The sequence below is a fragment of the Ictalurus furcatus genome, chromosome 20 (assembly GCF_023375685.1).
Source record: "Ictalurus furcatus strain D&B chromosome 20, Billie_1.0, whole genome shotgun sequence".
Lineage (NCBI taxonomy): Eukaryota > Metazoa > Chordata > Actinopteri > Siluriformes > Ictaluridae > Ictalurus > Ictalurus furcatus.
The window spans coordinates 4,320,789-4,342,597 of NC_071274.1; the positions used below are offsets into that span (position 1 = coordinate 4,320,789).

Genomic DNA, 21,809 nt, shown 5'->3' on the forward strand with positions numbered 1-21,809 from the left:
ATCTCTCTCTCTCTCTCTCTCTCTCTCTCTCTCTCTCTCTACATCCTCCTCGCTGCCTTTCTTCCACGCTCTCTTCTCTCACCTATATCATAGGCAATATTTCACTCTTATCTCAGGGTAATCGCTGTCTATGATAAGAATGTGAACCCCATCCTCGTCCTATTCCTTCCTCCTCCAGGACTTGCCTACTGCATATAAACATACGGCGGTAGAACACACGCATATGCACTCACCGTCCACTTTATTAGGAACACCTGTACTGTACACCTGTACATCATTATCAGAATAGGGCAAAGAGGTGATTTCCCCTTACTTCGACCTTGGTGCTAGACCAAGGGTGGTTTGAGTATTTCAGAAACTGCTGGGATTTTCACACACAACTGTCTCCAGCGGTTGGAAAACCCAAAACATCCTGTGCGCATCTGTTTTGCAGGCGGAAAACCCATCTCGTTGATGAGAGGTCAGAGGAGAATGACTAGACTAGCCCAGACTGACTAGAAAGCTACGGTAACTTAAATAACCACTCTTAACAGCCGTGGTGAGCTGAAAAGCATCTCCGAATGCAGATGGTTTGACACGGATGAGCTACAACAGCAGAAGGCATTTAAAAAGAACAAGCATTTAATTATTATTATTTTATTTTTTTTACGTCTATTAGTGAAAATACTTACGGATAGTGTTCATAGGGCTGCGTGAAACCTACTTAAGCCGTTACTGACATTATATTAACCACCAATAGCATATTCAATATTCCAATAGGCAACAAGTTGACATAACACCCGAGTCAAGGGGGTTTTTTTTCCTTTCTTGACATAAGGTTGTTATGAAATGTCATGACGGCTGACATTGTATGTCAGTGAATGCCTGTTATGTAAGAGTCACATAATGGGCATGATGCAGCACATCAAACACCAGACCTGTTCTTATTTAGGATCTGAAAGTTAAGTACATAAGTGTCATGACAGTGTCGAGACAAGTCTTATAAGCAGAAATATGCTGATTACTTAAGTAATGACTAGAGAAAACATACATAACTGAGTTATTAGAGTTTTATGACTGTTATTGTCAAATCCTTTACTATGTCGCAGTGTTATACAGCAGGTTTTCACACCGATGTTTCCACCAAGTGCCACTCTCTGGAGACATGCAACGCATCTTCTGTTAACCTTTGTACTATGTACAATTTCACCTTATAACCATTCTATGTCTATGACATACCAGCGGTGGGCTGGGAAACAGTGCTACGTAGTTGTCATTAGCTCTAACATAAGTTGGAAAGCAGAAAGTTAGCCAAGAAACTAAACACATGACATCTCAAAATATGAAAGTAGTCTTTACGCCTGTTGTAATAAACCATTATGTCAGTTTACGTCGGTTGTGTAGGTGTTGTGTAGCACTATGAATATGGCAAAAAATGATAAAGAATCCACCATGGTAGTTGATTCAGACCACTGACAGGCATTATTATAACAAGGCACAATCACACACACCTACACACACACACACACACACAGAGCGGTGAGAGGAGTATTTGCATTCCTCCAAAATCAACCCGCTGATAATTCAGTGCTGTTTGTCAAGCCGAAACTCCTCCATTTCTGACACTGCAAGCTAACAACCTCCCTCACATGCCCTCCAGGGCGCTAAAAATGAATTCGAAACACCTTGAAGTTTTGTGATAATTAAACCAAAGACTACAGAAAGCCCAGACAGATTCTCCCTGGGAAAGCTATTTCTGGAGCTGTTTTTAAAGACAGTTGGTACTCTTCCAATGGCAACAATCTGTGATATAACGCTGATTAAAGTAGTGGAGAAAAACTGGGAACAGCTTGGAGGGTTGTTGTTGTTTTTTAACCATTTTAGATCCATTACATCTCTCCCAACCTGTTTATATATTTTTTTCTAAACATCCATTAAACATTATACACAGTTTTGGACTCCTCACCCATCAAGCGATGATTTATCAATGTTCAGTTGTATAACTATGATACATTTCTGAGCTAAGCCCACTGTGCCGTTCAGTGCCATGTTTTGGTTGCTCGGAAACCTAACGCTCACCTAGTTTGCTAGTTATGTAAGTGCCTCGATACAGACGGAAGGTTCGTTCACACGTAAAGCGGCTCGCCGAGATCGTTCGTTTTCAACGAGAGCTGGCGACTCTCGGCAACACGAGCGACATCGATGTGGGCGTGTCTGGCGATGCAAAAAAGTTGAGAAAACTTTAACTTTAGGCAAATTTGGAGCGACTTGTCGCAGTGACTACCAGTGGGAGAAGACAGTAGAGCACACGTGATCCGCGCTATGAAAAGAGCGATTCTGTCCTCAAATCATACCTAAAATATATTTTTTAATCTGTCTAGAGTGTTTATTTTCTCTTTGATAGGTTTAACATGACTGTTACTTATCGCAGGAGAATTTTAAGCCTACACCTTTTTTATTCACACATATCTGCCTGTTCCAGATTCTGAAAAAGTTATCTGTTCATGCTAATTAATCCAGCTAATAAAAGAACAATTAAAAAAAAAAAAAACCTTCTACCATCAACCAGCGAGATGTGTGTAGCTCTTAATAAGTAGCACATGCTATAGGTACAGCACTGAGGTGCGTCGCAGCAACGTGAAGCACATTACGATTAAACATATCCTTGTACGCAAGTACGTCAATTTTATTTATATAGCACATTTAAACACCGCAAGGCTGACCAAAGTGCTGAGCAGAGTTAGAACAAGCGGAATAGAAAAACAGAATAAAACCACATAGAAAACCGACAATAAAACAATACTAAAATTCAATTAAAACGCCTGGGAGAAAATAAACGCTTTCAGACTCTTTTAAAAAAAAAATGATAATAGAAGGTGCAAGGGGCAGCGCCTGAAAAAGCTCCATCACCCTTAGTTTTTAACCGGGATCGATGGACATAGAAACGAAACCTCAGAAGATCTTACGAACCTGCTAGATGAATGTGAAATAAGAAGATCTTTTGAGATAAGAAGGAGCTTGATCATTAACACCAGAATCTTAAACTGGATCCTAAAATGTTCCGGGTGAAAGTGTTTGTTTTGCAGAAGAAGAAGGAGTAAATTGTGCGGTTTTTTTTCCCTCCTTTCTCTGGTTACATATTGAACATGCTTATAGAAAAAGTATGTTTCCATGGAAATCTGCAGAAAATCTGCTCCCTGAAGGACTGTCTGGAGTGTATATAATTACTTATTTATTTTAAAACCCAAAACATTAAAAAAAAAAAAAAAAAACCCCACCATAGCTGGCTGAAGACTGGATGGGACAGTAACATCTAAAAGTTTCAAATCGTGCTGTTTTGATGTTTATTATCACTGAAAAATCCACAGATTTTTCCACAGAATTCCACAGGATCCACAGAAGGCTTTTTTTTCATTCCGTAATGTTCTCCTGCTGCCTTTGACACGGATTTTTTTGATACACGGATTTTAATACGTAACAGCCCAAGAGCATGACTCTTTTGCTGCATCCACGTTAATCCGGATAGGATCTGCAAACCGCATTTCCGTTTTAAAGCGATCTCCGTCTACACTGGCGTTTTCGAACGTTTTCCAAAAATTGCTCATCCTAAAGACGCTAAAGTGTCTGAAAACGCTAAAAACGTAAGAAGCTTCGGCCTACGTCGTTTTCGTCAGGCGTTTATTTACTTTCTGTCTCTTCGATGTCGAGGAAAAGCAGCAGGTTTTTTTTTTTTTTTTTACAAATGGACAGACAAAGAGGTGGAGTTGTCTCTGCGGGTAACTTTACAAGACTGTAAAGTTGCGAAGGCAGGTGAAAACGTCGTCCTCGTGTTCCAGCGCCGAATAGCAATTGCGAGTGAACATTCCGGGCCCTTTGAAAAAATGCAATCTGAAGGTCGTACAAAAGTGACGTTAATCTTTAACAACGCTCTCAACCCGGATAGCAGGCAGCACAACAACTGCAGTACAACATCCCACACCAGCTTGTTTGTTTTGACTTGACCGCGTCACGTGACTAAAAACGTCACAGTTTTTGAGCATCACCGTTTTATCGGCCCACACTACAACACGGAAATGATGTGTTTTTTGTTTTTTTTTTCAAATTTATCCACTTGGGAGAGCGTTTTTGCAAAAAGCTTCGTTTTGACTGGACAGAAATATCGTCTCAGAGTGGACGGAAGGCCAAAACGTGGAGAAAAAGCTGCGTTTTCTGATTTATTTTGATTCATGTGGACGTAGCCTACGCCATTCTCTCGCGTCTCTCTCACACACTCATACCTGTAATTGAATTAGAGGTGTACATGCAGAGCGCTTCTGCTGTCCTGCGTGTGACGGCGCACCTCTCGCACTCGCACTCCCACACTTCCATTAATTCAGCAACACTCACTAATTAACCTTGAGCTTGGAGAGGTGATTAAAGACTGCAGATGGACCTGTTTAAATATTCAGCGCGCTGAGGTAGAGAGAGATCAAGAACGCCAAGGGACAGACAGACAAATGAGTCAAACTGGGGACTGATTAAGCATATCGATTTACTAGAGGGAGAGATGGGATCAGAAGTATACTTGGTAAATGGTCTGCACTTATATAGCGCTTTTTTAAACCTTAGCGGTTCTACAAAGCACTTTACATTGGTTCACTTTACATTCACCCATTCTCACACACTCACACTCCAGTGGTAGCAGAGCGGCCGTGCAAGCCGCTAACTTGCCATCGGGAGCAACTTGGGGTTCAGTGTCTTGCCCAAGGACAATTCAACATGTGGAGTCACGTGGGCCGGGAATCGAACCACCAACCCTACGATTAGTGGACCCATGTGACCATACTTGACATGTTTCGATTTGGCATAAATGAGAACGAGACCGCATGGAAAACAGAAAGAAGCACTAAGTTTTAGAATTTAGACAATTCTAGACCAAAAAAATAAAAAAGGGAAAAATTGACTATACAATATTCCAGATGTTGCACAATTTCTAGGTGTGTATTTAAGTGTTCTCAGATGTTTGGACCCCACTTGTATATTTAGTGTGCTCTTTGTCTTTTCAGTTCAATATAGTGCCATAGAAGGTAATTATTATTATTTTTTTTAATGTCCTTAAGCAAAGAAAATTACAAGGAGAGTAAATCACCATTTTATTTAAACTGTGTTGTTTTCGTTCGTGTTTAGTTATTTACCCGGTATAATTTTTCTTCTGGCTGATGTTTTGCTACATTATTTCAGCAAAAATTTTCTGACCGTGACCTCAGAAATTTGTCCCTAGTGTAAAAGTGAAGGGCTTTAGTGTTGAAAATTATATTCTCATACGGAAACGGCCAGGTGGCTGGTCTAGACATGTGACAACCCTTTCACCCACAGCTATGTAGCTCAAAAGCTATCTTGTCAGACACACACACACACACACACACATACACACCACACACCAGAGTGAGTGCAGAGTGTGTCTGAGCTCAAATGAGCAGCTCTGGCTGATGTCCTGTGGTGCCATCTCTCTCTGCTGGCATGACCACAGAGCAGTATCTGGCTCTCAGCACTCACTGACCAGCAGGATATCCTTCATTCAAGCCCAGAAGATTTTTTTTACCAGTATGACTCATGTATCAAATTACTTTTAGTGAATACAATCGAATACAAACAAATAGGAAGCTACAGATTCAATACCGGCGTCTTATGTCTTATGTCATGACGTGAATGAGTATTGGATGCGACACATTTTCCAATCCGATCCACTCATATAACACTTTATTGATCCCAAGCGGTAATTATTAAAAATAATTGAATTGTTAAGATTATGTAAGTATCTTATTATCAGTATCAGTATCTGGTATTCCCAGATCTCCGATATCGGTAAAGTATTGGAAATAGAAAAGGTTGGACTGGTTCACTGTTTTATTCAAAATGTAAAGAAAACAGGAATCAAATCAATACAAAAATATTGCACATTATACTCCACATAAAGAGGTTGCAAGGAATTATTTCCATTTTTACAAAATATTTTGTTTATCCAAATATGAATAGCGTACTAGTGAAGCCACTAATGAACAGATTTATCCAGGTATTGATAGTTTTATCCAGGTATTTCTTAGTAGGAATTTTGGATTAAAATCCAGCGAATGGACAGCAGATTTTTTATTTTTTTTTTTATCTTGAGAAGCCTCTTAGTCATTTAGTAAAAACAAAAATAAGTAAAAAAAAACAAACAAACAATAACGTAAGAGTAAATCTATAGGAAAATGTGGCATATTCTGGTACAGTGTGCTGGGTTCACTTATCCGCTACCCGATAAAATGGCAACCCTGTGTATTGACAACATGACCTTTTAAACATAAACAACAAACTTTCAGTATAGTTTAATATCTGAAAATCCAAGCCGTGTGGTAAAATGGCACTTTAGATTGATGAAAATTAAATGTACTTTTAACCAGAAATGTTATAGAATAAACAAAAGGCTCAGACCTGAAAGGAATAAACATGACAAGGCTTTGCAAAGACACGGGAAAGTACAGAGGATATGAAACAAACAAAGCAGTAAATGGAAACAAGATACAGGTGAACACCATCAGGGAAGGAAACGAAAACGCTGGAGAAGGAGCTTACCAGCGCATGGTACTTTTATAATCAGAGCTGAGACATGACAAGTGTGCTTTATGAATGTATTTATAATATACCGGTTGATCATATATGATAGTGTATTACAATGTATTTCTATTTAATGTGATCAGTGAATGAATGCGCTATAGAGCTGGGCATTACAACAATATAATATCATCAGTATTGTGTTCAATTATGATATGTTTTTTAATGTTATTCGTTATATAATAAAATTTGATTCGTTCATAAATATTTGTTGATATTAAATAAAACGATCAGCAATTTTTCTCAATTTTTCTTTCTTTTGTTTTTCAAACCTACTGTTTTGTTATCCAACTTATATATTGTGATACATTGTGTATCATAGAAATGTCTTTAAGTATTGTAATTTATTTTTGTCATATCAAACACACACACACACACACATGAACACACACATAGAGTGTCATACAGTGTAGTTATGTGCTAATAATATCTATGTTATGCCTTTATGAGAACATCATACAGTTGTGTGTCTGTTGTATACGTCATTGATGAACGTGGATTATAATGTCATCAGATTGCGTAAGTTTTGCAGTAGAGCAGTTTAACCCTCTCTCTGCTGCAGTCAGACTTGTATACATGCTGTCTGTGTGTCAAGGTCTCAAACATATTGAGGTCAGGGACTGTAAGGCACGTTATATGTCTGGTGCAGTAAATGTATATGTGTATGTGTCTGTAGCTGGAAGGAACACGACAAACGAGGAGCTAGAAAGCATGCTGGAAAGTGACAACCCAGCTATCTTCACATCGGGGGTAAGTGGAAATGCACAGTGGTCATAGAGAAGGCAAGTTTTAATGAGTGCAGTTTGCACATAAGAGCGGTGCAAGCTCATGTGAAAACTTACAGTTATTCGAGGAATAATAATGTGTTATAGAGACAAATAGGCGGTGCATTATTTGTTTGGGGGTTTTTTTGGTAATTTGTCTGCTGGCTCGCTGTTTTTGTGGCGAACCAAACACAAGCTTGAACGGCGGATTTCTCCTGGCCTTGATCTTCCATGCACGATGCTGTCTATGCTTGAGTGCTACAGCATGTCTCATGCTTTACACACGCTGTGCACACGGCAGCATCTCTCTTATGGGATAAATTGATTGAATTCAAATTATTTAATTCATTTTACATTTAAAGATATTTACATTTGAAATGTATGTTTTATATATATATATATATATATATATATATATATATATATATATATATATATATATATAAAATTACATTTCTATATATGTGTGTGTATATATATATATATATATATTATAAATACATTTATATATATATATGTATATATATATATATGTATTATAATTACATTTCTATATACGTATGTGTGTGTATATATATATTTTTTTATAAATACATTTGTATGTATATATATTACAATTACATTTCTATATATGTATATATATATGTGTGTGTAATTAATTGTAAAAAAAAATGTAATTAATTTTTTTAAAAACACTTGTACATCCATTCTGCGCCTTTTCATCATTCTTCAATGTTATTAAATGACAATCATGTAGCCACTGTAACAGTGTTATTTTGTTGTTATGTATCATGTTAATGAAAAATGGCTTCTTTTTCCAGCAGCCATGTTGTGTCATGTTTTTCCAGTTTACATTTAATTTAAAAACAAAAAACAAACAAACAAACAAACAAAAAACCCTTTCTGGTTTGTGCCACGCCCACTTCCAGGTGGACTCTAAATACAGATACAGATGTGGATATTTGTGGAATTTTTCCTCAACACTGAAACAATGGTCCGTACTAACGTCTGCAGGAATAGTAGTTTCTTCGTTTGTTTTTGCAACATTAACTCAACGTTTAAAAACGCAAAAAGCAAAATAACATGTCATCAGGTCTTTTTGTCCTTTTGTAAGTGTGTTAATTAAAATTTTGCGTTATTTCCAGACTTTTGCTCGGTAGTGTATTTCTGTAATGTGTTTATTTCCTCATCTCAATCCTGTATGTTTACGTGCTTGCACATATGAGAGATGTATTCATCCTCTGCAGGCTGTTACAGGCGTTCAGGGAGCTATTGAAATTCCAGGCAGAGACGATTCAACCCTTCTAGCAGACTGAACAAATCTCGATTATATCCCAGAATCAGTTTTGATTTCAGCTGTGGCGCTTCCTAACAGGAGAATTGCCAAAGCCAGAGGTCAGAAAGTTTGCTGAAAAATTGATGGGGAATGAAGGAGACGTGCTTATTTTGTGTATGTGTGTGTGTGTGTGTGTGTGTGTGTGTGTGTGTGTGTGTGTGTCTTCCTTTCTTTAGATCATCATGGACTCCAACATCACCCAGCAGGCCATGAACGAAATCGAAACCCGTCACAATGAGATCATCAAGCTGGAGACCAGCATCCGCGAGCTGCACGACATGTTCATGGACATGGCCATGCTGGTCGAGAGTCAGGTGAGAGAACGCTCCGGAATCTTCTCCTGCCCTCCTCTTACCTCGAAATCGCCGCTTTGTGTCTCGGCTATGGTTTCTACTGACAGATGGCCTCGCCATAGGAGGGGGATTTATCTCACTGCTGCCCCATTGCCATGGCATCACACAGAAACACACACACACACACACACACACACACACAGGAACACTCTGGCACGCATGCTGTGCGTCTTTGAAAACCTTGTTAGAAAAGGCCAGTATGTGTTTCCGCTAATTCCATTTACACTCAGCGAAAACTGCATCAGTGTCTGGTTATAAATCTCATCTCTCGGTCCACCTCCCCTCCGAGACCTAGCTCGTCCCAGAGTCCAGGAAATGACATCACGTTGCTTACCAACTGCCTGAAAAAGTTAGCAGCAGCAAGTGAAATGGATTAGGAATCAAATAAGCGCTCAGATGTCGACATGAAGTTTTACCATAATTCCGTGCTGCGTGTAACTACACACAGCTAACGTAGCAAAGCTAATAAAAGGGACTCAAAATTCCAACATGGCTTGGTCAGAAATTCAGTTTGAAACCGAAATACAGTTTGTATATGTGCTTTCGGTTTGTTTTATGGGATTATTAAAGGAAAGATCCATCCTGAAACACATTAAATCACATCACTTATTTTATTTATTTAAACTATTTATGATGTACTTAGCGATTCTGGTACAAGTTAGTTGGTCGGTTCTGTATGTTTATTATTCATTTGTGCTTAGTTGGGGATCATCACAGAGCTCAGTTAAAGGTTAAAGGTCAGCTGATCTACGAGATGATCAGCACGATGGTGTTGAATTTAAATTCCAGCATTGGAAGCTGATCTGTTTGAGCAGCGTGTACAGATTAGAGAGCCAGACCGACTAAAGGACTAAAGCGCCGCTGCATCGCTCTCTTTCAGAAAAAACGAGAGGTAGATCTCACTGCACCTAGTTGAGTGGCATTGTGGGTAATTTGGGAAATGGTTTAAAAAAAAAAAAGGGAAAATAGAGCAACGTGTCAATAATAATAATAATAAAAAAAGGCATCTAAACAAACAAACAAACAGAAAATTGTGTTCCGAAATCATTCTTGGACCCCACAGAAGACCAGGCTAGTTATAAAGGCTAATATGAAGGCGCTCAGGGTGGATTTTTTCCCTTTAATGCAAAGCTTTTCTGTCAATAGTGCGCTTTTATGAATATCGCTCGTGAATTATTCATCTATGTTAATGGTCAGAGTGAGAGAGTCTATTAACACAAATGTATTTGATTTAATAATTAATCTGACTAACCTGCACCCTCTCGTTCTCAATTCCCTGTGAAAATGAGGTGTGCGACCTGCACAGAGTCTGCTTTTTGCTCGGTCTTTGCTGCTCTCGGTCTTTGCTGTCTCTTTTCTCTCTCTCTCTCTCTCTCTCTCTCTCTCTCTCTCTCTCTCTCTCTCACTTGCTCTCTCTCGCTCTCTCTCGCTTTCTCTTTTTCTCTGTCTCGCTCTCTCTCTCTCTCGCTTGCTCTATCTCTCTCTTTCTCTCTCTCTTGCTCTCTCTCTCGCTCTCTCGCTCTCTCTCTCTTGCTCTCTCTCACTCTTGTGCTCTCTCTATCTCTCTCAAGCTCTCTCTCACTCACTCTCTCTTGCTCTCTTTCTCTCTCTCTGTGTCTCTTGCTCTCTCTCTCACGCTCTCTCGCTCTCTCTCTCTCTTGCGCTCTCTCTTGCTCTCTTTCTCGCTTGCTCTCTCTCTCTTGCTCTCTCTCTCTCCCTCTCTCTCTCTCTCTCTCTCCCTTCCTCTCTCTCCCTCTCTCCCTCTCTCTCTCTCTCTCTCTCTGTAATAGGCCTTTAATAGTGTGCTGTGAGCTTGGGGCCTGCACTAACCTCTAAAGGTAATTTATGTGTTAATCTACACTTTTTCATGCATGCTACTTATTTTCAGCAGCGAAGTGGCTGCAACACGCCACTGCCACCGAATATTTTAACCTAAATCATTCTGTAACGATTTACATTAAAGCTTCCTAAACTTACATTATTTCTTGCATTGGATAATGTTAATAAATCATGAATTTCATCATTAACAAACCCTAAGTAAACATTTGGGGACGTGCTGCTATTGGAAAATAATTCGTTCGTTCCAACGCAAACTGGAGTTTACTATTACCACTCCAAAGTTTCCCAATACCACTGCTATATATCATAGATGATATATTTTTTATGTTTATTATTTAGTGTCATATGGGCTGAATTTTACTCATCAATAGGATGAGCATTGATTAATGCAGGTGTTTATTTGGATTATTTGGTTTGTTACTTTGTTAATGCGTCTTGTGTAGAACTGTTAAAAGTGTTACCAATTATTCTATAACATGGATTTATTTGTTTTGTATTCCATCATGCGTTTCAATTTCTCACCAGCTACATATCGTCCTACAGGGTGGGCTCCTGAACAACATTGAATCAAATGTGCGTAACGCCCAGGAATATGTGGAAAAAGCCAAAGAAGACACTAAAGCTGCTCTTAAAGTGCAAAAAACAAGCAAGGTGGTGAGTAACGCCTTAATCAGTCCACAGCTGCTGTCTAAAATCCCTCTCTCTTTCTCTCTTTTTCCTGTCCTTTTTCTTCCTTCTTCCCCACTTCCTCCCCCTCTGTCCTGCTCGTCATACTGCGTGTGTGCGGTCAGGGAGAGATGATCGACCGTATAGAGTATAACGTGGAACACGCGGTGGATTACGTGGAAAGGGCTGTTTCAGACACCAAGAAGGCAGTAAAGTACCAGAGCAAAGCACGGAGGGTGAGTCAGACGCCCGTCATGACCATCATGATGTCTGTTCATCCTGCTAACACAATATCGTGTTGTGCCGGTGCTTTGCTTGATGCTCATGCTCGTAAATTTCAGACTGAGACAAAAACGAGTGAGGTAAAAAGGTGTTCAGGAAGCCCAAATCAAGCCAGATAAACTCAAACGAAGGCTCATTGCAGTAATTGTGTCAAGAAATGACATTCAATTCAAGTTTATTTGTATAGTGCGTTTAACAACGGACATTGTCAGAAGGCAGCTTTACAGAAATATAGATATATAAAGGAACACCTCCCTGAGACGATAAGAGGAAGGAACGTTGAGAGGAACCAGACTCAAAAGGGAACCCGTCCTCATCTGGGTGACACCGGAGAGTACGATTTATCTTTAGGCTGGCCGTGTGCGTCCATCCTCAGCAACAGTAAGTGATTTCCAAGTGTTGAGAACTCCAACCACAAGCGGGGCGTCAGGATAGATAGTATATGTACAGTATATGTATAGTATATTATACAGTCGTGTTTCGGATTCGTTATAAACCTAGCAGCCAGTGATAAGAAGTCACTTCCTTTCCCACTTACAAACAGAATAAAAGAGAAATCGCAAATGTAGATTAGCAGGAATGACAAGTACTTAGGAAGTCTTTAATGAGGTTGAGTGTTCATGAATCATTAACTACTGTGATGTAGATCCTTGGCACACAATCCAAACTTTTATCACTAGAAAGTCATGGCCAAGATCCGCCTACTTCGACCTTTAAAGAGGAAGTTGAAGGAACACACCTGGAATAAGTTGACATGATGCCTTGAATTCAGTTTTCAGTGTATGGAAACCATTCAGCCAATCAGATTGCATCTTTCAACATTCTGAAGCTTGTAGCATGATACGTGTACAGTAGGTGTCCACACACTGGATCGTAGACCCACTGTAGAGCGTCTGAGGCCGAGACCTTCCCTTTCCAACTTTCACGGATCCTATATCTGATTCCATAAGGACACCTAAACCCATCTCTTTGTGTCACTTTCACAGAAGTTGATCCTGTTAGGAGTGTGTGTGGCATTTTGTCTGCTCATCCTCATCATCTCACTCGCTGTTGGACTCAGCTGACGTGCAAAGAAGCCGCAGTGTGTACTGGAGAAATCAGCTTTACGTTACTCAACCACACACTAGAAGAAGCCAGGATGGGTTTCTGAGTCTGTTCTGAAGCACACGTGGCGGCGAGTTTGGATATCCATAGACCAGTTTCATTGCGATTCGTTAGTATGTTTCTATACGGTTTGGGTTCATGCTCTGCTAATGTGCTAACCTTTCAGTGTAGTCGTGATATAGTCTTCATAATGTATTTAATATACTGAGTCGAAAAAAGTCTTTTTATGGAACCGATATGTCAATGTTTTGTTCATTTTGACAGAGTGTGTGATTATTTAACACGTTCACATTAATAGAATTTTTGTCTACAGAAAAATGTCACACTGTGAGCTCACGTGTAGATTGTTCCACCTACCTCACTCCTTTCTCTCATTCTTATGTGTGTATGTGTGTGTGTGTGTGTGTGTGTGTGTTGCATTATGCCTGAAGTATCTGCATGCACTTCAAGGCTGTGTAAAGTTTGTGGCATGTTCCTTTCAGTCTAATACTGTTTTTGACATGGCCTCATTGACTTCCCGTGATCACGTGCTCGTGCACTACATGAATCAATGAATGAATAGACACTTGCACCACGAGGACGGGTATCAGGGGAAATGCGGTGTGTATAGTGTGTACAGTGTAGTCGATTTTCATTCTGCTATGTACAGATTCACATCGGCTCGCTAGTTTTCCGACTAGATGGATCGCTAACGAGCTAGCAGGGTAAGAAGTCGGCAGTTAAAATAACGTTAATAACAGGGGGAAATTATACCGTTTATAGTAAACTCCAGCAGGCTACTTCACCAGCTCTTACGTCCATATCTCTTATAGCCTTTATAGTGCTGGCTTGTAGCTTTCAAACAGAAACAGGAAAAGAAAAACTGGCTAATCCTGTTTCTAATCAAAGCAGCTGGTATCCAATAAAATGTGAGTAAATCCACGAATGCATTCATTAAAACAAATTCTATTATAATCTGAATATTACCTAATTGTGCATACATTTGAATCGTTTCTGTTAGCCCTTCTTCTTCCAAGAAAGGAAGATCCTGTTCTAATTTCAGAGCCTAGGTTAAAGGTGTTCATTGGGGTCAGAGTGCAGGGTCAGCCATGATGCAGCCATGAGACTTGGCAGCACAGGGGCTTGAACCTCTGAGCTTCTGATCAGTAACCCAGGGTAACCCTGGCAGTGCTGGGGCTTGAACTCCTGACCTTCTGATCACTAACCCACAGCCTTAACCGCTAAGCCACTACTGCCCCCTTGTCTAAGGTCTAAGGAACCTCAATCGTGTCAAATGAGAAATGACAAAGGAGAAGTCAGAGTGTGGGTTAAAAACAGTATTAGCACAGCTATTATCTTCTGTGAAGATGGCAATATCAGTCTGCGCCTTATTTATTCTTGATACGAGTCATAAACGGAGTTCCGACACCCCCATGTGGTGTGCGCAGTGTATGTGTTCATCTGCTGCATGTCCTGCTTTGGTTTTGGAATGCATTTTGCTAGTGACTGCATGTGAACATAAAGCTCACTCCTGTTTTTAATGTAATCAACATGCAGTCATTTTAGGTCTCTCTAATAATAAAGGTTAAAATGATTAACTCTCCAATTCTTCTCTTTTCATGCCGCCTGGGATTTCTTGTTAATGTCTTTGCAGAAGAAAATTATTATTCTTATTTGCTGTGTGGTGCTAGGGATCGTTATTGCCTCCACTGTGGGCGGGGTGTTGGCCTGAAGCGTGCGACGATTCAAACCTATTACAAAATATAACAGCAAACCCATACGTGCACAGAAAAAAAGAAAGAAAAAAAAAAGAACGATAAAAGACGCCATTCCTTGGCAGCATACAATCAGTTTAAAAAATAAATAAATATGGAATCGTGTAAAGAAGGGAAGGAAGAACCGGTGTGCTTTTTTTTTTTTTTCCGCATGAGGCTCTATTTTGTAAACGTGCAGTTCTGCAATGTGTTGCCCTGGATGTCCTGTGTCCTTGTATAGAAAAGAAATAAATAAACGACTTTTATTTTTCATTAAATATTTAAAGTGCTCATAATAATTGCTGTAGAGATACAAAGAAACCCACAAATGATCACTGCCATTGTGTTTCCGCAGTGCCGAGAGAGCCAAACAAAGCCGGATATGCAAATATATTGCGTATTCTTCTTCCACAAGTGATATTAAAAAGACGATGTCAACGATCAGATAGTTCAAAATGAAACAGAAGATTTTATGCTGGTGCTGTGCTGGGACAATAGAGAGTTTGAATTACTGAATGATTCCACTGATATTCATTTATAGCTTTTTTTATTTATTTTTAATTTAATTTTTTTTTTGAGTAAACTAATCTAGAAAATTAAAAGACAGAAGAAAAAAAAAAAATCCAAAACTGAAACGTCTTTACAAAAACACTGCGTTTTCCATCATCTAGCACACTGAATGCAGCTCATAAACTGCTTGATACTAAACCGATGCGTATCGGTAAAATGGTTTAGAGTACGTAACGAGACAACAGCAGAAAAAGCACACGCGTTTGATTTATACAGAGCCGCTGAGGGGACGTGCTGTTTATTTTTTTAATAAGGCGTGGAAATGGATTAATATATTCGTAAGACACGAGACTCTGGAGAAGCTTGACAGCTCCAGGTTTGATTAGGAAATATCATAATCCAGGAAAGTCCGTAATCCAGAAATCGACACGATCAAGGCGAAACACAGGCACGATTGGCAAATCCGAAAGGACGAACACGAAAACGAGTCGAAGCAGATGAATAAGCTAGCACTAGATCAAGGTTTAGAACGTATTTTTATCACAATGAACGATGCAAGACGTGTTTATGATATGTATCTTCTAAACTACGTATCTCCTGGGCAGGATTTATTATCTGGTAGCTATGAGATGAGATACCAAAGTCATGGCTGAGAATTGTCTAACTTGAGTCCATAACTTAATATATTAAGGGAAAGTTATACTTAATATGCGACGGCTAATTAATTATTTGGCAGGAGCAGGCGAAAAGAAAAGCCTGTTCTCACTGATAATTTACTTAACATAATGCAAACTAATAGTACGTCCATATCATGTCTTGATGCTTCATTCCAAGATTGAAGTAAATTGCAATGTTATCAATCAATCTCCATGCTTATGTTCCTGTGGCTTAGGAGTGTAATGCTAAGATAATGTAGTGTTTCAAATATTCATATCTGTATTCAGATTTTTTTATTTTTTTTAATTTAAATATGATCCCTAACACTATGTCCTATCACTGGGAAAAAAAAAAAAAATAAACACCTCTTAGGTAGAAATGCTGGGATTGTAAGCATGGTGTGTGCATTCTGGCTCTGACGGTTAGCTTAGTTATATCACTCAGATTTAAAAAAAAAAAAAATCATTTCTACTCACACAGTTATTATTTTTGTTCGTACATACTTGTGATATATTCTAACCAATTTAGTTGCAAAAATATTAACACACTACTAGCCTAATTTAAACCACCGCAACCCTGACCTGGGAGTTACTAAGGATGTACGAATGAATGGCGTACAGTAAATGCACCATTACGCAGCACCGGTCCAAAACCGAATCATAAATAGACGCATTTCCTATCCGTAACTGTTTTTGTATCCGTTTAAAACACATCATCTGTTCATGCTGAGTAAATGTATTTGTATTTAGTTACATCAGTACTTGTAGCTACAGTGGTGGCTATTCAATTCGATTGATTTATTTATTTGACAATATTTGCCGTGAGCGAAGTGAAGCATTTTCTAGCCACGAAATAAAAATAGATCTCGAGAAACTGATCTCGTTGCCTTAATATATTAATTCATGGCTACACATTCTTTTAAAATAAATAAATAAATAAATGTCACATCAGCTGCTCTGTAGATTTATGTATAATTTGAACTACGCTGCTTTCTGAGCACAGTTCAGCTTCATGGAACCCTGATGATTCAAAATTTACTCCTGTTTCCACCCCCCCTTAAATATTTAATATAATTTTCCAAAATGTGTAAGGTACCATTTCCAATGTTCACGTTCCAAGTGAAGGTACCGTTTTGTGTTGGAAAGCATTTTTAAATATTTAACAGGGGAGATATTGCCAGTATTTATTATCATCTTCTTCATTATAGCCTTTCTTGCGGCTGCTTCGTTGCCAGTGGCTCTAGTTTCCATTCTGCCTTATTTCTGTATACTACATTTAGGCGTGAGTGTATACGTGTGTGTGCGTATGTGATCTGCATGAATGAACATCGTGTGCATGCCAAGCGGGGGCCAAGTTGTGTATGTGTGTGTATTAAAAGCCTGTTGAAGTGTAATATGCCACTTGTGTCTTTGTTCTATAGAAGGTGTACATTACTATAGTATTGGGGTGAAGTCAAAGTCCCTCTGCACAGATGCTGCCAATGACAAACCTGACAGTGTGTATGGAGTATGATGTGACTGTTGAATATATATTATTGGTGGAAGCGATCAAGGTCATGATCCCCACGTTTCTGTCTCACTTGATAATAAGACTTGAGCAAGCAAATCGAAAGTGCTCTCCTGATTTATTCTGGTTTCGTGAACACTACCCAGCCAGATCGTTCGTCTGGGTTAACGAGACAACAAGACCACCTACTTATGTCACTGCCTCTGCATTGTGAATTAATGTTACTGTATGTATGTTTGTTATTTGGGGTTCATTTTTAAGTAAATCTCGTCTGAATACCAATCCTACTCTCCTGTCATTCTTTCACCTGGTGCACCAATTACAAAACTTTTCTTTTCCTCGAGACATCCTCGTGATTCTTTTTTTTTTTTTTTTTTTTTTTTTACCATTATATTCAACATAAGCGTATGCAAAACATCATTTAGGCTCAACAGCAGGGCTCCATTTCACTTTTTCAGGCTGTCCTTGCCTTGTCAAAATGAGAGGGGTACCTAGAGAGGTCAGTAGTCTCCCATCAGCCCAAGGAAAGTACATATCTTTTTTGTGGATAGTAAGAGAAGGTTCCTTAAGGCCTTTAACCGTCTTCTCCTGGCCCTTGATTCTTGCAGGACTCCAGACTTTGTTCTTCAGCTAAGCCCAGACAACACTTTTTCTGGATTGATGGTGAGTTCAGTACAATTTTAGCAGAGATGCACTGAATGCACAGGTTGCTACCATTTCCTGTGACCAGGGCGTCCTATTTGTCCTGGCAGGCATAGCAGTGGTGTTGTAGAAGGATGATGTTCATCATTCTGTAAAATGTTGTCGACACTGACAAGGTGTAAAGGTGGAAATGGAGGACCTGGTATTCCTACAGCTTTCTAAATATGCTGAACAGCTGGGTTTCTGGTGCTAGGAGCTGGACGTAGTTATGGATGAGCTCCTCAGGAACCACTAACTTTTTTAGCAATTTGTACGCCTCCCTTGATGGCCTACAGCCAGACTACAGATACTCTACAGGGTAAGAAGATTACTCACGGAGGCTTGGAGTACTACTGCGTGCAACATTAGAGCAAAGGAAAGTCCAAGCTGCATTCATCCTTGGAATTTAATGAGAAAGTACTCCATAGGGAATGACTTTTCACTTAAGAGTGTTCAGTTATTATTTTTATTTGTTTCTAGCAGTTCCCATTCGTAATTGCTTGTTTCTGTTGCATATATGGTAGTACATTCCATACAGCAAGTACCGTATGTGCCATTTGTTCCGTTTGAACACACCTGTCTTTGCCTTTTCGTTTACCTTCACTTGAATTTTGTTCGTTTTGAAATTTTCCAAGTCCAGCACTGCATTCCAGGAGCATTGCTTCAGGAACAGCCACAACGTCATTTCATGAAGTTATTAAATACATAGGATTATTGATTTCCCACGAAACAGAAAGCTTGTTTAGAACTTACTGTTAGTGCCTGGTCAAAGAAAAAGTGATAAGGAATAACGAGTGGGGGGGTGGGGGAGGAATAGTGGGACAACTCATACTTCAGAAAAAAGACTAATAGACTAAAGATTAATAGATGATTATGATCAGTTTGTCGAAATTGAGTTTATTTATTGATTTCTGACACACAACATACTGACACATGTTTCTTTTTTTAAACCTGTAAAAAAAACAATGATCAAATTTCCTCCACATTTTTCCAGATCTTAAAAAAACAGTTTTAACGAAAATTGGGTCCATTGATTTCCATACCTGTAGAAAATGAAGAGTGATTCAGCAAACATAATAATAATAATAATAATAATAATAATAATAATAATAAACTGACTGCAAAATGACATGATTTCATGTCACCGTGACTCACGTGATGTTTGGTGTTCACAGGGCCGGTCCGGGATTAAGCCAAGCTCTTTGGCGAGGTTCACATCTTTTTGTTCCAAAATAGACAACATAATGGAGCTGGCAGTGTTACCTTTTTTACACACCATATCTACTAGTAGTCCGGTCATGTCCTCCGTCACTTTGTGGCCCTGCAGAATCCCATTCGCTTCCCTGCCAGTAAGAACTGGCGGGTTTGCAGCCCTGAGACCGTCAATAAGATCCTTAAGGAGAGTTTCATTAACTCTCTCAATGAGGTGAAGCCGGGCTTTCGAAAGCGCTTCTGTTTTAAAAAGGTCAGCATGAAGAAAAAAATCTCCAATGTTGCAATTTACGGTTTTGTAATTGCATTTCAGATCATCATGAGAGCGCATATTATTTGTATTTCCTGAGATATTTGTGCTAGTTTAAAGAGACTCACCTGCCATGTTCCGTCCTCAGTGAAATCTGAAGCTGTGTTTGCATGCAGGAGGGATTTATCACGTTTCCACAGTAAGGTGGGTGTGTACACAGAGAGAGGAAGTTGATTAATAGAGTATGCTGATAAAGACCTGTTCAAATCTTGCTCTGTATAAAATCCTTATAACCTTAAAACATCATTGTATTCTTAGAGATCAGTGGAAAGGTCCTATAACAGCAGCTCTGAGAGTAATGTCAGCTGCAAGGTTTATGTATTTGTGCTTTTAATTTAGCTGTGTTTTTCTTTAACCTAATACCATTGATATCTATAATGATATATTTGAAAGGTTTTAAGTCAAATCCAAATAAGCTTTACAGATCTTTATCCGAAAGGGTTTAAACGATATTTTTCATGCTTGTGCGGTGAACCATGAACAATTATTGCACATGCACCTGTGGAACAGTCATTAAGACACGAACAGTTTACACGCGCTAGGCAATTAAGGTCACAGTTACAATAAGTTAGGACACTAAAGAGACCTTTCTACTGACTCTGAAAAACACCAGAAGAAAGATGCCTAGGGTTCCTGCTCACCTGCATGAACATGCCATAGACCTGCTGCAGGGAGGCATGAGGACTCCAGATGTGTCCAGAGCAATAAACTGCAATGTCTGTAATCTAAGACGCCTAAGACAGTGCTACAGGGGGACAGGAAGGACAGCTGATCGTCCTTGCAGTGGCAAACCACGTGTAACTGCCCTGTAAAAATCCCTCCAACCAAAGTCAAAAAACCTCCAGAGACCAGGGGTTATGGATGTCAAAAGAAATGAAACTTTATTTAAAACCAAAGAGTGAGACAGTCTGCAGAAAGTCTAAATTCCTGCAAAAATACACGGGCTTTTATACTCTTTTGAAACAGTAAACAGTACACAGGAAATGCAGAGATACAGATATACACTAGCTATTACAGTAAAACATGGGATTCTTCTAACCAATACACATTTAAATTATAGTCTGATTAGATAGAATGTATTTTACAGTTTTAGATTATGCTTCTAAGTATCAATGCTAAATGTCAGTGATACATATTGCTTATACTTTATCAATATATTCTATATAACCATGTTTCCCCCCCCCAGACGTGATCGAGAACTTACAAGTGCAAGTTGGTGGAAGAGTGGGGTAACATCTCACAGCAAGAACTGACAAATCTGGTGCAGTCCATGAGGATGAGATGAACTGTAGTACTTAAAGCAGCTGGAGGACACCAGATCCTTTAGATATCGACCCCCCGCCCCTTTTGTTCCATTTCTGTTTGTCAAATATCTGTGAAACCTGTTTCAGTTGTTGAATCTTTTTATTGTAATAGCCTAGAAATATTTACACATGCTAAGAAATTTGCTGGAAATAAAAGCAGTTGAATGCGAGAGGATGTTTTTTGGTTTTTTTTTCCTGAGTTTATTACATTATCAGTGAAGCGATCTCTGTGTAACCTCTTTCCTTGGATTACACATGAAGTATGGCTTGAGCATAAGATTTATAGACATCTCACAGAAGTCCAAAGATTCCACTTTGAAACGTACCATCTATTTAAATCCACATCATCTCATCATCCTAGCAGTGCAGTCCCTGGTCTCTTTTTCCTCTTCCTGAAGTGAATAAGACAAAAGAAAACAGCTTGCCATGTTACAGATTAACCATAAAGCACAAAGTCCTCCATCCTGGTACTTTCATTTTGATGAAACCGTTTCCATGGAACAGCTCTCGGAACTGCCGAACAAATCGAATCGCTTCCAGTTATTAAATTATTAACCGCATACAGTACTGTTAGAACAGTTTTATTTTATTAACACAAAGAAAACATGTATTCTGTGATCTCAAGTTTACTTCTATATAATCTTTACTTCAGATTTTGCAACAATGGATGATTATAAAATCACCTGTACACTCTATACCTGGATAATAGTTCACGCAGCATGCAGTATTGCACAGATACAGTACAAGCTTTCCCTTATTACCATGCATTCATTGTTAGCGATGCAATTTGTTCAGAATTACTTTTAGCACTTTGTTTTGATATAAAGGCACGTTAAAAAAAAAAATTTTTTTTTAAAAAGTCTCAGAAAACCAGGAGAGTACAAACATCAGTTTGGATTTCATACCAGCCCAGTGCCTGTTTATTTGAACAGTCTGTTCT

General features: G+C 39.0%; 1 protein-coding gene across 3 annotated transcripts in view; it reads left to right on the plus strand.

Moving 5' to 3' along the window:
* Nucleotides 1-16,275, plus strand: part of LOC128623828 (syntaxin-1A) — a 101,029-nt gene extending 84,754 nt beyond the window's left edge. The window contains exons 7-10 of one of the 3 annotated variants that reach the window (XM_053650939.1): nt 7,289-7,362; nt 8,889-9,026; nt 11,696-11,806; nt 12,839-14,541. In XM_053650939.1, the coding sequence (XP_053506914.1) occupies nt 7,289-7,362; nt 8,889-9,026; nt 11,696-11,806; nt 12,839-12,916 (401 nt within the window). In that variant the 3' untranslated portion in view covers nt 12,917-14,541. Of the gene's footprint in view, nt 1-7,288; nt 7,363-8,888; nt 9,027-11,447; nt 11,807-12,838; nt 14,542-14,589 lie in introns of those variants that run through there. The other 2 variants (XM_053650938.1, XM_053650937.1) reach the window with 2 other exon arrangements.
* The last annotated feature ends 5,534 nt before the right edge of the window (nt 16,276-21,809 follow it).